The 16,872-nt window shown below is 43.2% G+C and overlaps 1 protein-coding gene across 2 annotated transcripts in view; it reads left to right on the top strand.

Annotated features, from left to right (window-relative positions):
• Positions 1–7,019, top strand: part of vti1a (vesicle transport through interaction with t-SNAREs 1A) — a 184,457-nt gene extending 177,438 nt beyond the window's left edge. For both annotated transcript variants that reach the window (XM_080455882.1, XM_080455883.1), the window contains exon 8: positions 5,175–7,019. In XM_080455882.1, the coding sequence (XP_080312008.1) occupies positions 5,175–5,265 (91 nt within the window). In that variant the 3' untranslated portion in view covers positions 5,266–7,019. The remainder of the gene's footprint in view (positions 1–5,174) is intronic.
• Positions 7,020–16,872: the final 9,853 nt, after the last annotated feature.

Here is a 16,872-nt window from a genome sequence, read left to right as displayed (position 1 = left end):
TCACATGCATACACAGGCGCGCGCGCGCACACACACACACACACACACACACACACACACACACACACACACACACACACACACACCATCCCAACCCAACCCATCCCCTCTGCCCTGTGTTAAGTGTCAAAGCCAGCAGACTGATGTGGTTTGATAGGTGCTGTTCTGTCTGGACATGTGTCAGGACAGGACGGACGGACGACACCATCTTCCTCACTCTCCCAACCACAGCGTTTTGGGATAAAGGGGAAGGGGGGTAAGACGTCATACATGTTGGTGGAAAAAAAGGGGGGTGGGTATAGAAAGGAACTTTTAAGTTATGTTACCTAAGGAACTCCACATTGAGCTTGTTTGATTGCTAGCGTGCAGCGTGCCCCCCCCCCCTCCACATCTGTGCTAACATTTCACCTCAAGACCAAAAAGATACATTTGGTGCCTCCCCGAATACCTAAACTTAAAAAAAATAGTACATTATGAATTAACCACTTAAGCACTACGGGTCGCATCGCGATGTGAGCTTCTAGATTGGCTCTTTTCGGGAATTCTCTTATTTCTCTTATATTCTAAAATTATTTAGAAAATAATGTGGGGGGAAAAAATCCCCAAATGTTTCATTTTTGCAAATCTTTTGAAATAATATGAAATTTTTTTTGGGGGAAATGTAAAAAAAAATTATATATTTACTCATGACCCATAAAAATGGGTCCGTGGCACAATAATGGGTCCCTATACTCTTTGTCTGGGAAACACTGCTGTACGCTGCTACATCAAAAATGCTCCATGGAAAACTAGACCAATCTTCTCCCAGCATCCACTCGCTGCAAAACCAACTTCCTAGTTGTGTTGTTACAACCCACACCTCCCCAAGGACCTTTCATTGCCCCGCCTGCTCTCCTCCAAGGCTGTAAAACAAACTAATTTAACTACCCAGACCTAATGCACGCACACACACGCGCACACACATGCACGCTCCCGCACGCGCACACACACACACACGCTCACGCTCACACCAAAACAACTTAGGGAAGCACTGTCTACAGGGCATTGGGCTTCAGATAAATAATGATAAATAATGAATGGCAATTAATAGAGAGAGATGAGGCCTTGCTCGGCTTGCTGTGATGAGTCCCCAGGGCCAGCCTATCAGCATCCACTTCTAATCTCCTTCTAACACAGAGGTATGGGCAGTGTTGCCACATGTACCATAATTATCCTGTTTGTACGGTCATTTTACCCTCCGTACGATCATCAATAATGCCGAAAAGGCCCGAATGTACGATAAATAATAATTACAAAAAGGTGCATTCATTTAATAAATTCCCTTACTGCTGATTCGGGATCTGGTTTGGCTTTTCACAATAAGTCAGTAAATCGGTAAATCTGACCCTCGATATGTTCTTGGAGGCGTTAAAAACACTGGTCGCGTCTTTCTAGTCCAGTTCCAGGCTTTTAGGTGAGTAAGTTCCAGAAAGTTGCCTGCTTTCACACGCGTATGTGGTGCATTTTTCTCAAGTAGGAGTCTCAAACTATGTTGTTTCTTACAGTAGATGCTCTGTTTTTGTGAAATTACATGTTTGCACTTGTATTGTTTTGGCTGTGTACGATAGTTTTCTTTAAAATATGATAATTCTAAGCCTTTTGACAAATTTTACATTTCCCATCTGGCGACAGATGAGAACTGGGTTCACGGCATTCACACTGTCTTGAGCTGGAGACAGTCAGAAATAACTTAAAACCCTCAAAACAACCCATTTGAGAAAAGGTAAATTTTGTAGTCAGACGAATAGAGAAAATAACTGATCTATATGAGCTCACAAAAATGTCCTGATGCATTGTGAGGTTGTATTTCTGCAATTTTTTTTCAAATCTAGGCTTATAATGACATGGCCAAAATAGGTACACCAGGTTGAAGGTGGTTAAAGGCCCATACCAGCATCAATACATGTCATTGTCACAGCTTCGGCCATATATCATACATAAACATGCATAGACCATTTTCAGCCCAATTCCAATGGCTTTTATTTATTTTATATTTTATTGTTATATATATTTTGGACATTTTGCCTGACATTTTGTCTGAACTTACCTGAATAGCATGGTTAATAAGTCACAAAACGTTGGATAACCGATCTCAAGCAAGTCTCTGCAAGTTGATCTTCATAGCGTACGTAAATTAACTGAATCCAATGGCTTCCTTGAAAATCGCGGTATGCTTTATAAAATGGTCTGTAGTAATGTCTCGTATAGTGTGAGTAGTAGTCAGTTGGCTAAACATTCCAGACCACCGCTATGGTCCTTTTTAAGGTTGTTGTAACATGACATGACACAAGCTGACATGACCTTGTGTGAGCCTCCTGTGTAATTTGTGTACTGCTTAGTATGTGGCAATGGGAACTGTGTGTGTGTGTGTGTGTGTGTGTGTGTGTGCGTGTGCGTGTGCGTGCACGCCCTGGAGTAGAACCAGTAGTTTAAAGGGTCTACACCATGAAAATCACTTTTTTCTTGGTTTTTTGTATTTTTTGGGGTCACCAGTGTCTCTTGTACCCAAAAAAATGTTTTTTTTTTTAATTCAGTCATTCCTTCTCATTTCATGGATTTCCAGAATGGGCGTGTCTGAACAGGCGATCTCAGAATGGAAATGTTTATGATGTCACAAACATTATTGATGGCAAACCCCATGTTAAATGAAAAGTGCCCGAATCGCTCCGAAACTTTTTCTACCCCCCCTAAGTGGGGGTCTACGAACAAATACTTCGGGCTCGGATTTTGGCTCCGCCCCCCGGAAGTGGGTGAAACAGGCACCTCAAACACTTGGTGGAATTGTTCAAAAATGTTCAAAGTGTTTTTTTTTCGATTTTGTATTTTTCTTAGATGCTTCTTTTTATGCAGAATTTTTCCTTTTTTTTTCCTTTTTTTAAATAATTATTTTAAATATTTTTTTGTATTAACAGACAGAATTGCTCAGTAGCCCCCCCCTGCCCAAGAGGACGTTTTGGTATTGCAGCTGAAAGCGCTGTATAAGCCAGAGACAATTGACTTGGGATGAGTATATTTGAGTGATGATTTAGGCTCAAACCTTTTGAAAAAGGTTTGAGGGACATACACCATATGATATTAAATATCAAATGTTTTTTTTAAATTCATGGTGTAGCTCCTTTAAGCAATAAAACACATCACAATACTACAAATTACTGTCTTTGTTGATTTAACGTGAATCACAGTTATTTTAATAACTGTATCACCCTTCTCCAACATAGTAGAAAAGCTATGCTATGATAATTTTTTCTGAAAGGGCAGCATGTGATCATGGTTATTGGTGACAGTCATAGCTTTTAGCAGCTGCCCTTTCAACTCGTCTTCGATACTGTATCGCCGTTTCATCTTTCCAAAGATATTTATTTTTGTTGTTTTAGCCGCCTCTGAACAGTTCAGCGGGGGGGCTGGAACAGAGGATGACACGTGACACATTGGGTCGTGAGCCGGTTCCCGGACCCCCTGCGGCACGTCACAGACACGCAAAACGCTACTCCAGCCGGGTTGACATTTTGTGTCATTTTGTCAATAAATGCGTTCACACTGGGGTTAAATACAAGGCCTGCGGATTTGAGTGAAAGCTGCACAAATTGAGATGAACTCGCGTCGGCACCTCCCGCGATTTAAAAACAAAAAGACAAAACAAGACAAAGCCCGCCAGCTCAAGTCGGACTTCTCTTAAGTGCTAGCGTTTACGTTCGTACCTCTGAAAGTGTACGAATGTAACCAAATGGACCCTGAAAAGGGAATGTACTGCACAACAGCAAGAGTGTGTACAAATGCCACGGGTCCATATGGTTACATTTCGTACACACTCAGAGTTAAATGAACTGAGGATTCTACTGTGTAGCTGAACAGGGAAAGAGCGCCAGGGATGGTTCGACTGGTCTTGGTGTGCTGAGGCTGTGGTGGGTGGAGGGGAGGGAGGGAGGGGGGGGGGTCTGGGTGCTTACGGAGGGTAGCAGGGTGAGTGAGCAGCCAGCCAGCACAGCCCCCCCCCCCCCCCCCCTCCGCTACCTTCCCCCCCCCAGCCCGTTAACCCCACCCTCCACTACACTACACTACGCTGGCCGGTGATAAATGGCCACACCATGGCAGCTATTCATCTCCTGCTTAGGGGAGTGGACACTGCCCCCACAGCACCCCTGCCCCCCTCCACATGTCAGCAAATGTGATAATTCTGTCATTTGTCAGGAGCAACGGAGAGAGCTCGAAGTGTGTGTGTGTGTGTGTGTGTGTGTGTGTGTGTGCTGAACGGGATACACTCTGGAGACTTTGGGAACACGCACGCACACATTGCGGTCGGAGGCAAAGCGTGTTGCGCACACGCACGCGGCGCTCCCCGATGAGACCGATGTCACATTTGTCTCGTGTCCAAACTTCCTCTCCTCTCTCCCCTCCCCTTTAATCTCCTTTCTTCTCTTCTTTTCTCCTCTCCTCTTATCTCTCCTCCTCTCCTGTCTTTTCCTCTCCTCCTCCTCCTCTCTCTCCTCCTCTTAACGTTATTCCCCTATAGACGTTTGTGTTATTTTCTTTTTCGTTTGTCACAGTGGGGAAAAGTGAAAGTGAGGCATTTTATGGTAAATTCCATCAGTAATTCAGTGACTTTATTAGCACCAGGAAGCTACTGAGACGCGCTTTCCACTTTATTGTGAAAATAAAGTTTTTAGAGCTTGCCTGCTGTGTGTTTGTGTGCGTGCGCACGCGTGCGTGTGTTTTATGCACGCGGCTTCAGAAAATGTGGCTTGCTGCTTAGAAATTGTGTGTGTGTGTGTTGTGTGTGCGTGCGCAGGCCTCATGGTTGCTATTAAACATGATAAGTCTCTGGTTGGCTGCTGCACATAAACATATGAATGTTTTGGGTTTGTTTTACATTGCTCTGTAGGCTTCCATGTGAGCACAGTGAACCCTGTCTAACCCTGTCTCTCTCTCTCTCTCTCTCTCTCTCTCTCTCTCTCTCTCTCTCTCCCCCCATCTCCCTTCTTCCTCCCTTATCTCTCTCCCTCTCTGTCTTTCCTTCATTCTCTCTCTCCAACTGTCTCTCTCTCCCTCTGTCTGCCTCTCTTTCTATCTCTTACCCTCTCCCTCCCTCTGGTTCTCTTTCTTTCTATCTCGCTCTCTCTGTCTCTCTCTCTTTACAGGGTCATTCAGAATCGTGTGCTGGTCTTCATCCTGGGAGCCATCATCCTCGTCACCATCATTTTGTCCCTCTATTTCAATCTGCGATACTGATCTCCTCCTGGACTCACACACACACACACACACACACACACACACACCCACGTCCCCCCGACACACATACAAACACATACATTTGTGATTAATAGCGACAAAAGCGTTTCTGGGCTGTAATTAGGACAAATGGTCCCCATGAATCACTGTTTCCAAAGTCTGACAGGGGGCCCTTTTTTCATTCTGCCTCTCGTCTCCTCTGTTTTTCTCATTTTACCTCCCTTCCTTTATTCTGTCTTTCATTCTCCTCTTTCTTCCTCAGTCCTTAATGTCTGCTTTCTTTTTCTTTTTTTTTACTCCTAACCCTCTTTCTTTCTCTCTTCTCTCTATTTTCTGTCAATCTGTCCTCTCTCTCTCTCTCTTACTCGCTCTCTCACTCTCCCTCTCTTGTCCAGGGACAACAGGAGAGGTGTGTTTTATGATAGTTGGTATTATTCCCAGTGAGCCGGCAGCCCATTCCCTCCCACAGTCTGTGGAAAGTCTTTTTACTGGTCCGGGCGCTTTCAGATTATGTCGTTTTTTTTTATTTATAAGAATGGGCTTTTAGCAGGTCATGTAAGGTGTTTACAGTTGTGCATGTGTGTGTGTGTGTGTGAGAGAGAGACGGCGTGACTCTGTACATGCATGTATTTTGTGTGTCAGTAAACAAGGCAAAAACATCCCAGGGCCTCAAAGTAGAACAAAACAAATTCAGGTTTCAAAGTTGGGGTCAATTCCTTCTTTATGTGTTCGACGATGGAGTGTTTGGTTTCTCAGTTTCAGTTCGATGTCTTTGGAAGACATTTTAGAGTTACGGACAGAAAAAAACTATTCATGTGGATCTTGGAATTCACATAGGAATGGGGTGGTTTGCCAGCTTGGGCAAGAGTTCAGCCTGATCAGATCCCCATTGGCTTCCATTATAAAATTAAATATTTCAAAAATGTATAATACAGCAGGTGAAAATTAGCGCAGGTACTACTACAGTGTAGTGTACATAAATACATTTGCCGCTGATCGGTCCAGCAGTTTGCAAGATTAGCTACAGACACACAGACCGATCGACCCTCTTATAGACGTTTAGCCTCCTGCAGAGCCGCCCCGTAAACCAGGGGTTCTCAAAGTGGGGTCCAGGTACCCTCAGGGTGCCTCAGGGGGGTTCCAAATGGACCCATACAGGTCTATAACTCCGAGAGTGTACGAATGGAACCACATGGACCCTTGAGGGTCCATTTCTTTTTCCAAGGTTCCATTCGTATCCGTACACTCTCAGAGTTATGTGGGTCTTTGAAATTAAAACGTTTGCGGAACCATTGCCGCAAACATTCACCGGCAGAAAGGGAATTGGCCCCATCCGTGGGAGACTGAGTACATTACTAGTGCACGAGAAAGACACAGATGTAAATGCTGTACATGTCACAAAGCACGCCACTCTCCAGTGAAATCCTCCCCCAATGAAAAAATTAATTGATTGTCTGAACAGCCCAGAGATTTAATAACCAGATTTGGTACAACGCTACTCCAACTCCCCCATAACACAAATTCACACCAACTACCGTTTCCACGGACTATTTTAATTTAGCTGTCATTGTAGAAAATGTATTTCTGTTCGATATATATACTGTATGTACTAACAGTCAAAATGACAATATATGTATAATGTTTGTTTTTTTCTTTGCTTATCATCTGTGATTCTGTTACTATTTATTTATAAATACGTTGATGGATAAACAAACCCTTCATTAAAAGTTTTTGTGCTAGAAGTGCATATTTTATGTCTGAAGCAATTCTTAAAGAGCATTAGGTTCTGTCTGTGTCTATTTGAATTAAGCATTTCTTTCTATCAGCTGTTTGTTTTTTTTGTCTTTTCCTGTCCAATTTACTCATTCCCAATTCCCTATACAGTATACGGTATAATCCTTGTCACAGACAACCCCTACTCGTTGGTCTTGAGGAGGGTGAAGACAACCACATGTCTCCTCTGATACACATGGAGTCACCCGCCCGACCTGACGGGGTTCCAGGGGGTCCCCAGCAAAATTGTTTAATAGGCTATATATAGTATCAAAATAAGTTTGACCACTTTAACACAATTTTGTACTTAGGCTATTCGAAAATTGCAGACTTGCAAGCTCACAGCTTGAGCTGAGTTCCATTAGCATGAAGTGAAGTACATTTTCGAGTGTAAAATTGTTTACAGTGGTTACCAATGAAAAAGATAAGTGGTGGTGGTCTTATTTTGTTTTGTTTTGTTTAGTTTTGTTTTCATCAATTACCCAACAAAATCTAAACATATGGTATACATTTAATAATGAAAACTATTGAGTTTGTAAAGTACTAGTTCTTTACACACTCGTAGCATTCGCTCTTCCCATGGAATGGAAGTTGATATTACTGTTTCCACCAATGCGTGAGATTTACAGTGATGATTTCATTTAAGCACGGTTTAGGTGAGCTGCCTGTTATGATTTTTCATCACCTGAAAGGAGCACCTTCAACACCAAGGACCAAGACAACTATTGTGAATGTCCAGAGCCAAACACCTGGATACACCCACAAGCCAAAAACACTTGAACACTTCTGGTCTGTTGTTGGTTGTCTATGTTAGTCTACTATGCCAACAATAAGATAATACTGCCACTGTCATCAACAAGTTTAGCGTAATGTGAGGAACAAAGGGGTCAGGGAAGAAAAGGCCACAAAAGAAGTATTGCTTTTTATTTTCATAACTACTGAACATCATAGCTAACATCTGACCTAGGTCTTTTTGGTTTGGTATCCAGGAATCAGCTCATAAGTTGATATGTGTTATACTATAACATTGAGTCGGGTTTTGTAATGTTATTGGCAGAACTTTGTTCCTTGTGTGCTAAAAGTGTGACTGACACCTGTTTATACTTGCTATTTAAGTCAATGGGGTTGCTGAATCATAATTGGTTTAATCTGCAGATCAACTATTGAGTTATATATCAAGGTATACGGTAACTACGCAGCGGTGCATGTATTCATCAAAACTACCAAAGTTTGCTTTAAGACATGACATGAATGATGCTCCACTAACTTGCCACTTGGGACTTAGGGACCCAGATAGATTACTGTTTAAATTGCAGTCCCTGATTCTTGACTAAGCAGTGAAATTAATTTAAAAAAAACTTAAACACCTTTAATATAAACACGTGCTTTACAAAAGAGATTAAAACAATCTGAAAACATTTAAAGGAAGCAAACAAGAAAAACAAACTATTTTGCATAACAAAATAAAACAAGAAAAACCGCAATCTAAATAGGCTATAACATGTTTACTAGAAAATTACAGCAGAAGTCTGCAGGGTCCCCATAAACACTTTTGCCTGCTTATAGGCCATTACAGATCTACAAGCTCACAACATCGCAATGCCATGCTTTATGAGCTTGCAAATAGGCTGTTAGGTGTGCAAGTACAAATAATGTAAGCACACCAGAATTCAAACATGCTGCAGTGCATGGCTAGCCGCATACAATCACAAAGGTATGGATATTTCTCACACACTCATGCCTACAATCAAAAGGCCAAGCGAGGTCGAGCAAGCGCTCGTTGTGTAGAGTGACTGACTGTGCACTGGGTCTGGGAAGTTGCAGTGGTGTAAAGTAACTAAGTACATTTACTCAAGTACTGTAGGCCTACTTAAGTACAATTTTGAGGTATTTTTAATGTACTGGATTATTTCCAATTTTACTTCTACTCCACTACATCTCAGAGACATATTGTACTTTTACTCCACACTACAATTATTTGAAAACTTGAAATGGGACATTCTGCATAACTTTCTACTTTTGGCATTTTAAGTACATTTTTATAACAATACTTTTGTACTTTTACTCAAGTAAATTATGAATTCCGTACTTTTACTTGTAACAGAGTATTTCTACATTGCAGTATTGATACTTTTATTTAAGTAAGTAAAACATGTGAGTACCTTTTCCACCATTGGCGCTGGGTTTAACTGTGGACATCCGAAGCGCGCAGCAGCTGCAGACAATTAATGACTAATGAGACATTCATATTTCTATTCATTAGTCAGAGCGTGCGGTGGTTGCACCAGAAGTTGTTGTCCAACACTTCCATGTTCTGTTTGTGTTTGTGTGCGTCCACTGCAATGTAGAAATACTACTCTGTTGTTAGTTTGGAATAAAAAATGTGCTTGAGTAAAAGTACAAAAGTATTGGTATCAAAATGTACTTCAAGTAGCCTACTCATTATTATGCGGATTGAATGTCCCATTTCACAAGTTTTCAAATCTTTTGAAAATAGCAGATTACATTTTGAATTGTGAGCTTGCATATCTGCTATTTTCAAATGGCCGAAAATGTATACTGTAGGGCTGAAGTGGTTAATGTATGTTCTGTAATAATAATCCAAAAATTGGAAATACTCAAGTAAAGTAAAAGTACCACAGTATTTTATAATAACTTATGGTCATGTATCACATGTCATAATTGCTGGACATGGATTTGTTTTGCTAGTATTGTTAGTGTATTATAATTGCCATAGCTGTAAACATTATAATATTATAATGTATTATAATCCATCACTGTTATAATGCATTATAGTGTGAATATAAGTCATTATAAGTTATTTTCTATCAATAACACACCCCATAAAGCATTTAATTTGTTTGATTTGATTTATTAGTTTTTGTCACATTCCTAAGCCAATAATTTGATGACCGGCGAAAAGATGCTAATGTACAGTATCTGGTAGGAGACTCAAGAGTCTCCTTTGAGTCTCTTACTAATAGAAAATAAGTACTTTTTTTGGGTGAACTACTCCTTTAACAGACGCTCTTATCCAGAGCGACTTCCAATAAGCAACGTAAAAACATACATCAAATGCAGAGAGACATTGTAGTGCCTCAGTAAACTAGGATCACAGGTAAACCAGAACCTAGCATCACAATGTACATTGAACCATGGGATACCAGGTTAACAATGAACCTAGCATCTGTCTGAATAACATGCTATCTCTAAAGTGACTTGATACTACATACACACACTGCACTGAACACACACACACACACACACAAAATTAACAAGCTCCTCCCTCTTTCTACACGCACACAACCAATCATGCATCTGTCCATCCCCTTCTCAGGGAAAAGGCCCACATGGGGCCCCTGTGGCTCCCTGGGTCAGCCTGGCAGGGCCCAGCGAGGCCATTTGCCATTCCGTTTCAGGGCCACAGTCTTCATTTTAGAAGGTGGTTGGGGGGGGCAGGGGGGGTTCATTCCCTCCAACAGACTGCCGCTGCACAGCCACGCACGCCCCCACCTGCTTCAAAGGACTCAAATTAATGGCCGACAAAATGGCGAGCGCCCGACCGTCCCACTTGGGGCCGACCCCCGAGAGTTGTCATTAGGATGTCGAGGAAGAACAGAGGGAGAGGTGCCAAGGAGAGATGAGAGGGAAGGAAGGAAGGAAGGATGGAAGGGAGGGAGGAAGGAAGGATGGAAGGGAGGGAAGGGTGATAATGACCTCTTGGTGATTGGTTTTTCAGCCGTCACACAGTGTGTGTGTGTGTGTGTGTGTGTGTGTGTGTGTGTGTGTGTGTGTGTGTGTGTGTGTGTGTGTGTGTGTGTGTGTGTGTGTGTGTGTGTGTGCGCGCATGTTTCTGGGCGCGTGCGGGCATGGCATCATCACAGAATATGAACTCAGTCTTTGTGTGTGTGTGTGTGTGTGTATACGTATGTGTGTGTGGGTGTGTGTGTGTGTTCATGCATGCACGTGTGCATGTCTGAATGTAGCACACCTACATGTCTGTACGCTCTCCTACCTTTCCTCTCTTTCTATTCTCTCCCCTTCAGCAGCTCATCCCTCTCGGGCCCTCTGTCTCTCTCTCTTCCTCTCTTCTACTCTGTTTTTTTTTTCTTCTTTCTTTCCTCTTTCGCCACCTCCCTCGCATACACCCCTTGTCCCCCCCCCACACCTCCCCCTTGTCCCCCCTTTCTCCAGCCTGCCACCCCAACCCACCCCAGCCCACCCCACCTTACACCAGCCTGTCAGATGAGCTGAGCGCTAGCTAGCTGGCAAGAGAGAGAGGGAGAGGGAGAGAGAGAGAGAGAGCAGAGCAGAGAGGCGGAAGGTAGCGTTGCGGGCGGCTTTCTATTTGAAGTTGTAATGGTGTCAGAAAGTCAGGTCTGACTGACAGCCGTCAGTCCCATGGGGCCTCATTAAAAACAGACCCACTTGACAAGGAAATAATTGAGCACCGGCGACAACGAGTCCCCCACCTTCCCCCACTCCCCTCCTCCTTCACGGGGTCTCTTTTTTTTCTCTTTTCTTTTTCTTATTTTGTGGTTGTTTTTATTTTATTTTCATGTATTTAGCGGTGGGCTAATATGTTCATTAAGATGAGACATTAAGATGTTTTTTTTTTTTTTTTAAGAAAGGGGTCTAGAGAGGGAAGGAAGGAGGGAGGTTTGTTTGGGTATGGAAGGACGGATGGACAGATGGATGGATGAAGCGATTTGCTTAGTGGTATTATTTAACCACTTGAATGTTTGTGTAGATCGGCTATTTTTGGCAAAGAGATTTGGTGTAGAGTGAAAAAAGAGCGCACCAAGTATAGTTGCAACCCGGGTCGATTTAAATGTTTTCGTATAGAGGGTTTAAGTGATTAAACAGGAGCTCTGTCATGTGATGATGCAACCATCATCCCACTCTCTCTTTCTCTCCCCTCACTCATCTCTCACACTCCTTTTTGTCCCTTTTATGCATCCCTCGCTTTCTACCGCTCTATACCCCCCCCCCCGTTACATCTCCTTCTGTCTGTCCCCACCCTCCCACTTCTTTCTATCCCTTTCTGTCATTCCATCTCTCTCTCTCTCTCCCTCTCTCTCTCTGTCCCTCGGAGCGTCGGGTGTCTTTGGAATATGAACTAGATTATTAATGCTCTCCTCCGCCCCTCTTCCTCTTAGCTACTGATTTGGTTTTCGATGAACGTCTCGCCGCGGACAGGCGGAGGATGAAAACTTGTCAAAAATGGGTTATATCTTATTCCAAAGGGGCAACAATAGCAGCAGGTACAGACACCTTTTAATATTTAATTAAGCCGGGTGTTAACCCTCCTTAAGTGACTGACGCGGTGTCTCCCATGCAGACCAAGAGAGACAGACAGAGACAGAGAGAGGAGAGCAATTAGTCATTTGATGTCTGAAAAAGTGGTTTTGAAGCTTTCCCCCCGCCTGCTACCATTTGCCAGAAGAAGAGGGCGTGGGGTTCTAATCTTTTGGGTGTCCCTGTCCGGAGCAATACCATCATCATTTTAAGGCTAGCCATAACCTTAGCCATGGCTCCCGTATGAGAGCTATTACTTATAGGCTTGTATTGCTAGATCCTACTGTTAGATCCTATTCCTTTTGCCATACCTTACTTGATCTGTTACAACCTGGACAAGTCCCGGTCGAGATGTAATCCAGAATACTGGCTCTCCAGAGGAAACTTGAGACTTGTGTATTAAAAACACAGCTATTAAAGTTTTTTGCCTTTCTGTGACCCCTTGTTCAGGACTTCTCCTGACCCACTTTAAGGGGCCCTGCCCACTGGTTGACAACCCACTGCGCCGGGAGCACAGTCGGCATGACTCATAAAGCGATATGTAAGCGGCCGCTTGGGGCCCTGTAACGAGACGGTTATTCTGTGATCTAGCTACCTACAACACATTTAAATGTGTTTTACTGCAGGTATTTATATGTGATGCAGGTATTTGTGTGTGTCGTTTCAGATGATGTTTATGTGCCAACCACTGTTTGCACTTGCTGAACTGTCTGCAACAGCACTGCACTGCTGGAAAAGACAGCTCAATGAGCTGTCATTCTTATGACATTGTTGATTTGGTGAGTCTTTTCTTACAACAGGTGTTGTTGCCAAAATGTCAAAATGAACCTGCTTGTCGGGAGCACGAAAAAGAGCGAGGAGGAACTCAAACTCAAAGACGGTAACAAAAAAGGTAACACTTTTTCTTTTTGTATTCAATCGATTTACCTCACATAATTTGCAAGCTACAATGGGTGAGGATTAATCAGCTACTGTAGGTCGGAACAAAGGCTGTGAATCTCTTTTGCTCAGTGACTAACTGAAAGAGATTAGATTAGACCATCGTAATATCACTGAAAGCACATGAGGGAAAGGTTTGATGACTTGATGAAATGTTCTGTGATTTGCCGGCTTCACAGGATCCCTGCTGAAGTATTTGATCGATCACGCAATTATAAGGCTGATGGTGGTGGTGATGTTGAAACTATTGTCGGTGAGTACAACTGTAAATTAAATAGGCTGTTTAATAGTTACGCCCACTTAAAGGGGAAATCCACCCATTTTCAATATTTAACTATGTCATTAATATAGCATAAAGGAGTTGTGTGGAAATAAGAAAAAATTAAAAAAAAAATTAACATTGCAAAAAAATTTAACATTGCAAAAAAATTAACATTGCAAATTACACTGTGATGAGTCATCACAGTGTAATTTGCAATGTTAATTTTTTTGCAATGTTAAATTTTTTTGCAATGTTAATTTTTTTTTAAATTTTTTCTTATTTCCACACAACTCCTTTATGCTATATTAATGACATAGTTAAATATTGAAAATGGGTGGATTTCCCCTTTAAGCCATATTTTATACTTTGTCATGAGACGGTGTCACATGAAAGTAGCATGTCACAATGCAACGTCTTGTGACCTTGTAGGCTATTTCCAGCTATTACGACATGGCCAAAATAGGGATGCCAGTCACCGGGTTGACAGTGAATAAATCGGCTGTTGAATTCTATTAAGTATTGTATGAATATGTGCCTTCATGGCTTCTATTTGTTTTGTTTACACTTGGGGCCCTGGTCCTGTCCAGATGGCATTACTCTGAACCTCAATGCATTACAACCTATGTCTGTCTCACTGATGCCCCACATAGGACCAGCACATTAGTCTCCGAGGTGTTTGTCAGCTGTTTATGCTGACAAGGGACACAGTAATAAGTTGTAGGCCTAAAAGCAGTCTAAACGGCTCCAGTGATGCGATGATGATGAGAGGAACACACACACACACACACACACACACACACACACACACACACACACACACACACACACACACACACACACACACACACACACACACCAACACAAATCACTACCCAACAATCAATGGAGGAAAATTTACGATGACACCTCTCGACAATGACAATATAATGGATGAATTCGCCACTGTTTGACTTTGAGCTTACACGCGCGCGCGGCACACACACACACACACACACACACACACACACACACACACACACACACACACACACACACACACACACACACACACACACACACACACACACACACACACACACACACACACACACACACACACACACTTGTGACTGCCACATGTGCCGGGTGTCCCCCCTTCTAACATACACAAACACACAGCCACACACAAACATGCCAGTGTACAGCACTAGAGCTGCAGAAGAGGAGCCATGTTCTCTGTTTGTACACGCCACCAGGCCCTGATAGAATGGATGTCTTTCTCTCCTCAGCACTTTATCTCTTTCTGTCCTTTTATCCCCCCACCGCGTCAGCGTCGTTGTCCATTTAAATGGCGTTTGCATGCACAAAGACATGACAATGAAGGCCATTATCGGTGGAAGTCGCATAGGCCAGGCCCAGGGGCTTAGCACAATGCTAGAAGGTTTTGTTGAATTAAATACGAGTCCCGCTCTGACAGACACAGAGCTGGAATATGTCCTTCTGTCCGGCCTGCGCCGTCCCTCCCCTCAATTAACCAGCCGTCAGATTCCCTTCGTTCACTTCATCCGCTTCCCCACCTCCACCACCGTCCAACTGTGTTTAGCTGGCTCCATCCATGCATCTGCATTTACCACAACAACAAAGATTGCACACTATCAACACAATGTCATTCACCATAAGAACACAACGTCATTCACCATAAGAAGAGGAGTGGGGTAACATGGAACCTCAGGAACAAGGTTACCATAAAGAGAACAGGATAAGTCACAGCTTACACATATCCATGGATGCTTGTGTTTGGTACATGGGGCAGCTAACAGGGGTCTGCCGTTCAGCTGGATGATAGCACCATTATCTTAATAATTTGTGTGTTCTGCACCAAGTCGCGCTGCCTCCTCTAGATATGTCTTGGAACAAGGGAGGAAGGAAAGTCCACAGTCTGTATTTTATTTTATTTTAATTTTTTTATCACTCATAACAAACATCATCACAAATTGGCAGGTGTATCACCTCCACCACATGATACCTTTGTTTAGGCGCTCAAAGTTGCTTTTCCACTGCATGGTTCCAACTCAACTCGATTTGACCCTAATTGAGTCAAAAACGATTACGTCATTCTGCACAAAAGGCCTAACGTCCAATACTAGCATATATATACTGTGGAGTGAAAGAGAGTAATAAATAATGCTAACTCTAATGCTGTCTGGAAACAATCTCTATTTCACCTGTGCAGACTGCAGTAGAAGAAAAACTGTTTCTGATAACGTTTTTAGGCGGGCAATAAGCAGTTTCTCAAATAAAAGTTTACGTGTATTTGAGAGCTGTTAGCAATCCATCTCCCAGGCGCCTAGCGCATCGAAACGAGGATAGACTCCCACGTCCTCGGGCTGATACCGACAATAAGCCTCTCCGACCCCCTACTTACTGGGGGGAGCCAGTCAGCCAATCAGTATTCTATATAGTGTTTTCATGTCACCTTTTGGTATTGCCTCAACTAGCGTGGAACCTCGACGGAGGTGATACAGAAAAAAGTACCAGGTAATTCTGCCTTATGGGAAACCAGACAAGTCGAGTTGCGCCAGGACCACGCAGTGGGAAATGTGCCCTAAGACGCACCTACACTAAGCGCTTGTACAACTATGGCAGGGCACTGAGACAATAGGAACACAAAGAGGCAGGTCAGAGGCAGGCTGAGCCCCCCCCCCCCCGCCCCACACACACACACACACACACACTACCCCACCCCACCCGCCCCTCTGCCAACTCCCCCATCCTCTATCTCGCCCTCCATCTCTCTCTCTCTCTCCCTGTAGAATACTGACAGGCCTTTGAGCTGAAATTAACGCTTTACCACTACAAAGGCATACAGTTGTAAGCAGCGCTGTCATTTGCATGATAATGGAGGCTGGGATATAATGGACCCGATAGTCAGGAGCGCTCCTGGACGCTGCTTAGCTGCGTGTACGGCCTTAGCCCTCCCTAGGTTAAAGAGATAAATAAAGCTTACACATTTGAATTCCTCCCTCTAACTGATGTCATGTAAATCAATGTGCCGTACAGCCGCACCAGAAATAAACAGTTTTTTGGGGCGAGGATTGAAAATTATTTTCTTTGTGAGCTGTTGAATGTAACGTTGCAGGCCACGGCCTCTCGTATGCGTCTCTCGGCGGCTAGGCTGTTGGAATTACAGCAAAACTGAGAAACAAATTAGGGTGAAAACTCATAACGGTTGGATTTTTTACCCCCAGCTGTACTAATTTGCAAGGATGGATGGATGGATGGATGGGAAGAAAGAAAGAAGTAAAGACGATAAGAAGGTGGATGAGTGCGAAGGAGGCCTTCGAGGCAGAGGCCCC

The sequence above is a fragment of the Gymnoscopelus braueri genome (genome assembly GCF_963280865.1).
Source record: "Gymnoscopelus braueri genome assembly, chromosome: 17".
NCBI lineage: Eukaryota > Metazoa > Chordata > Actinopteri > Myctophiformes > Myctophidae > Gymnoscopelus > Gymnoscopelus braueri.
Note: the sequence above shows the minus strand (reverse complement) of the source record. Positions and strands in the feature narration are given on the sequence as shown.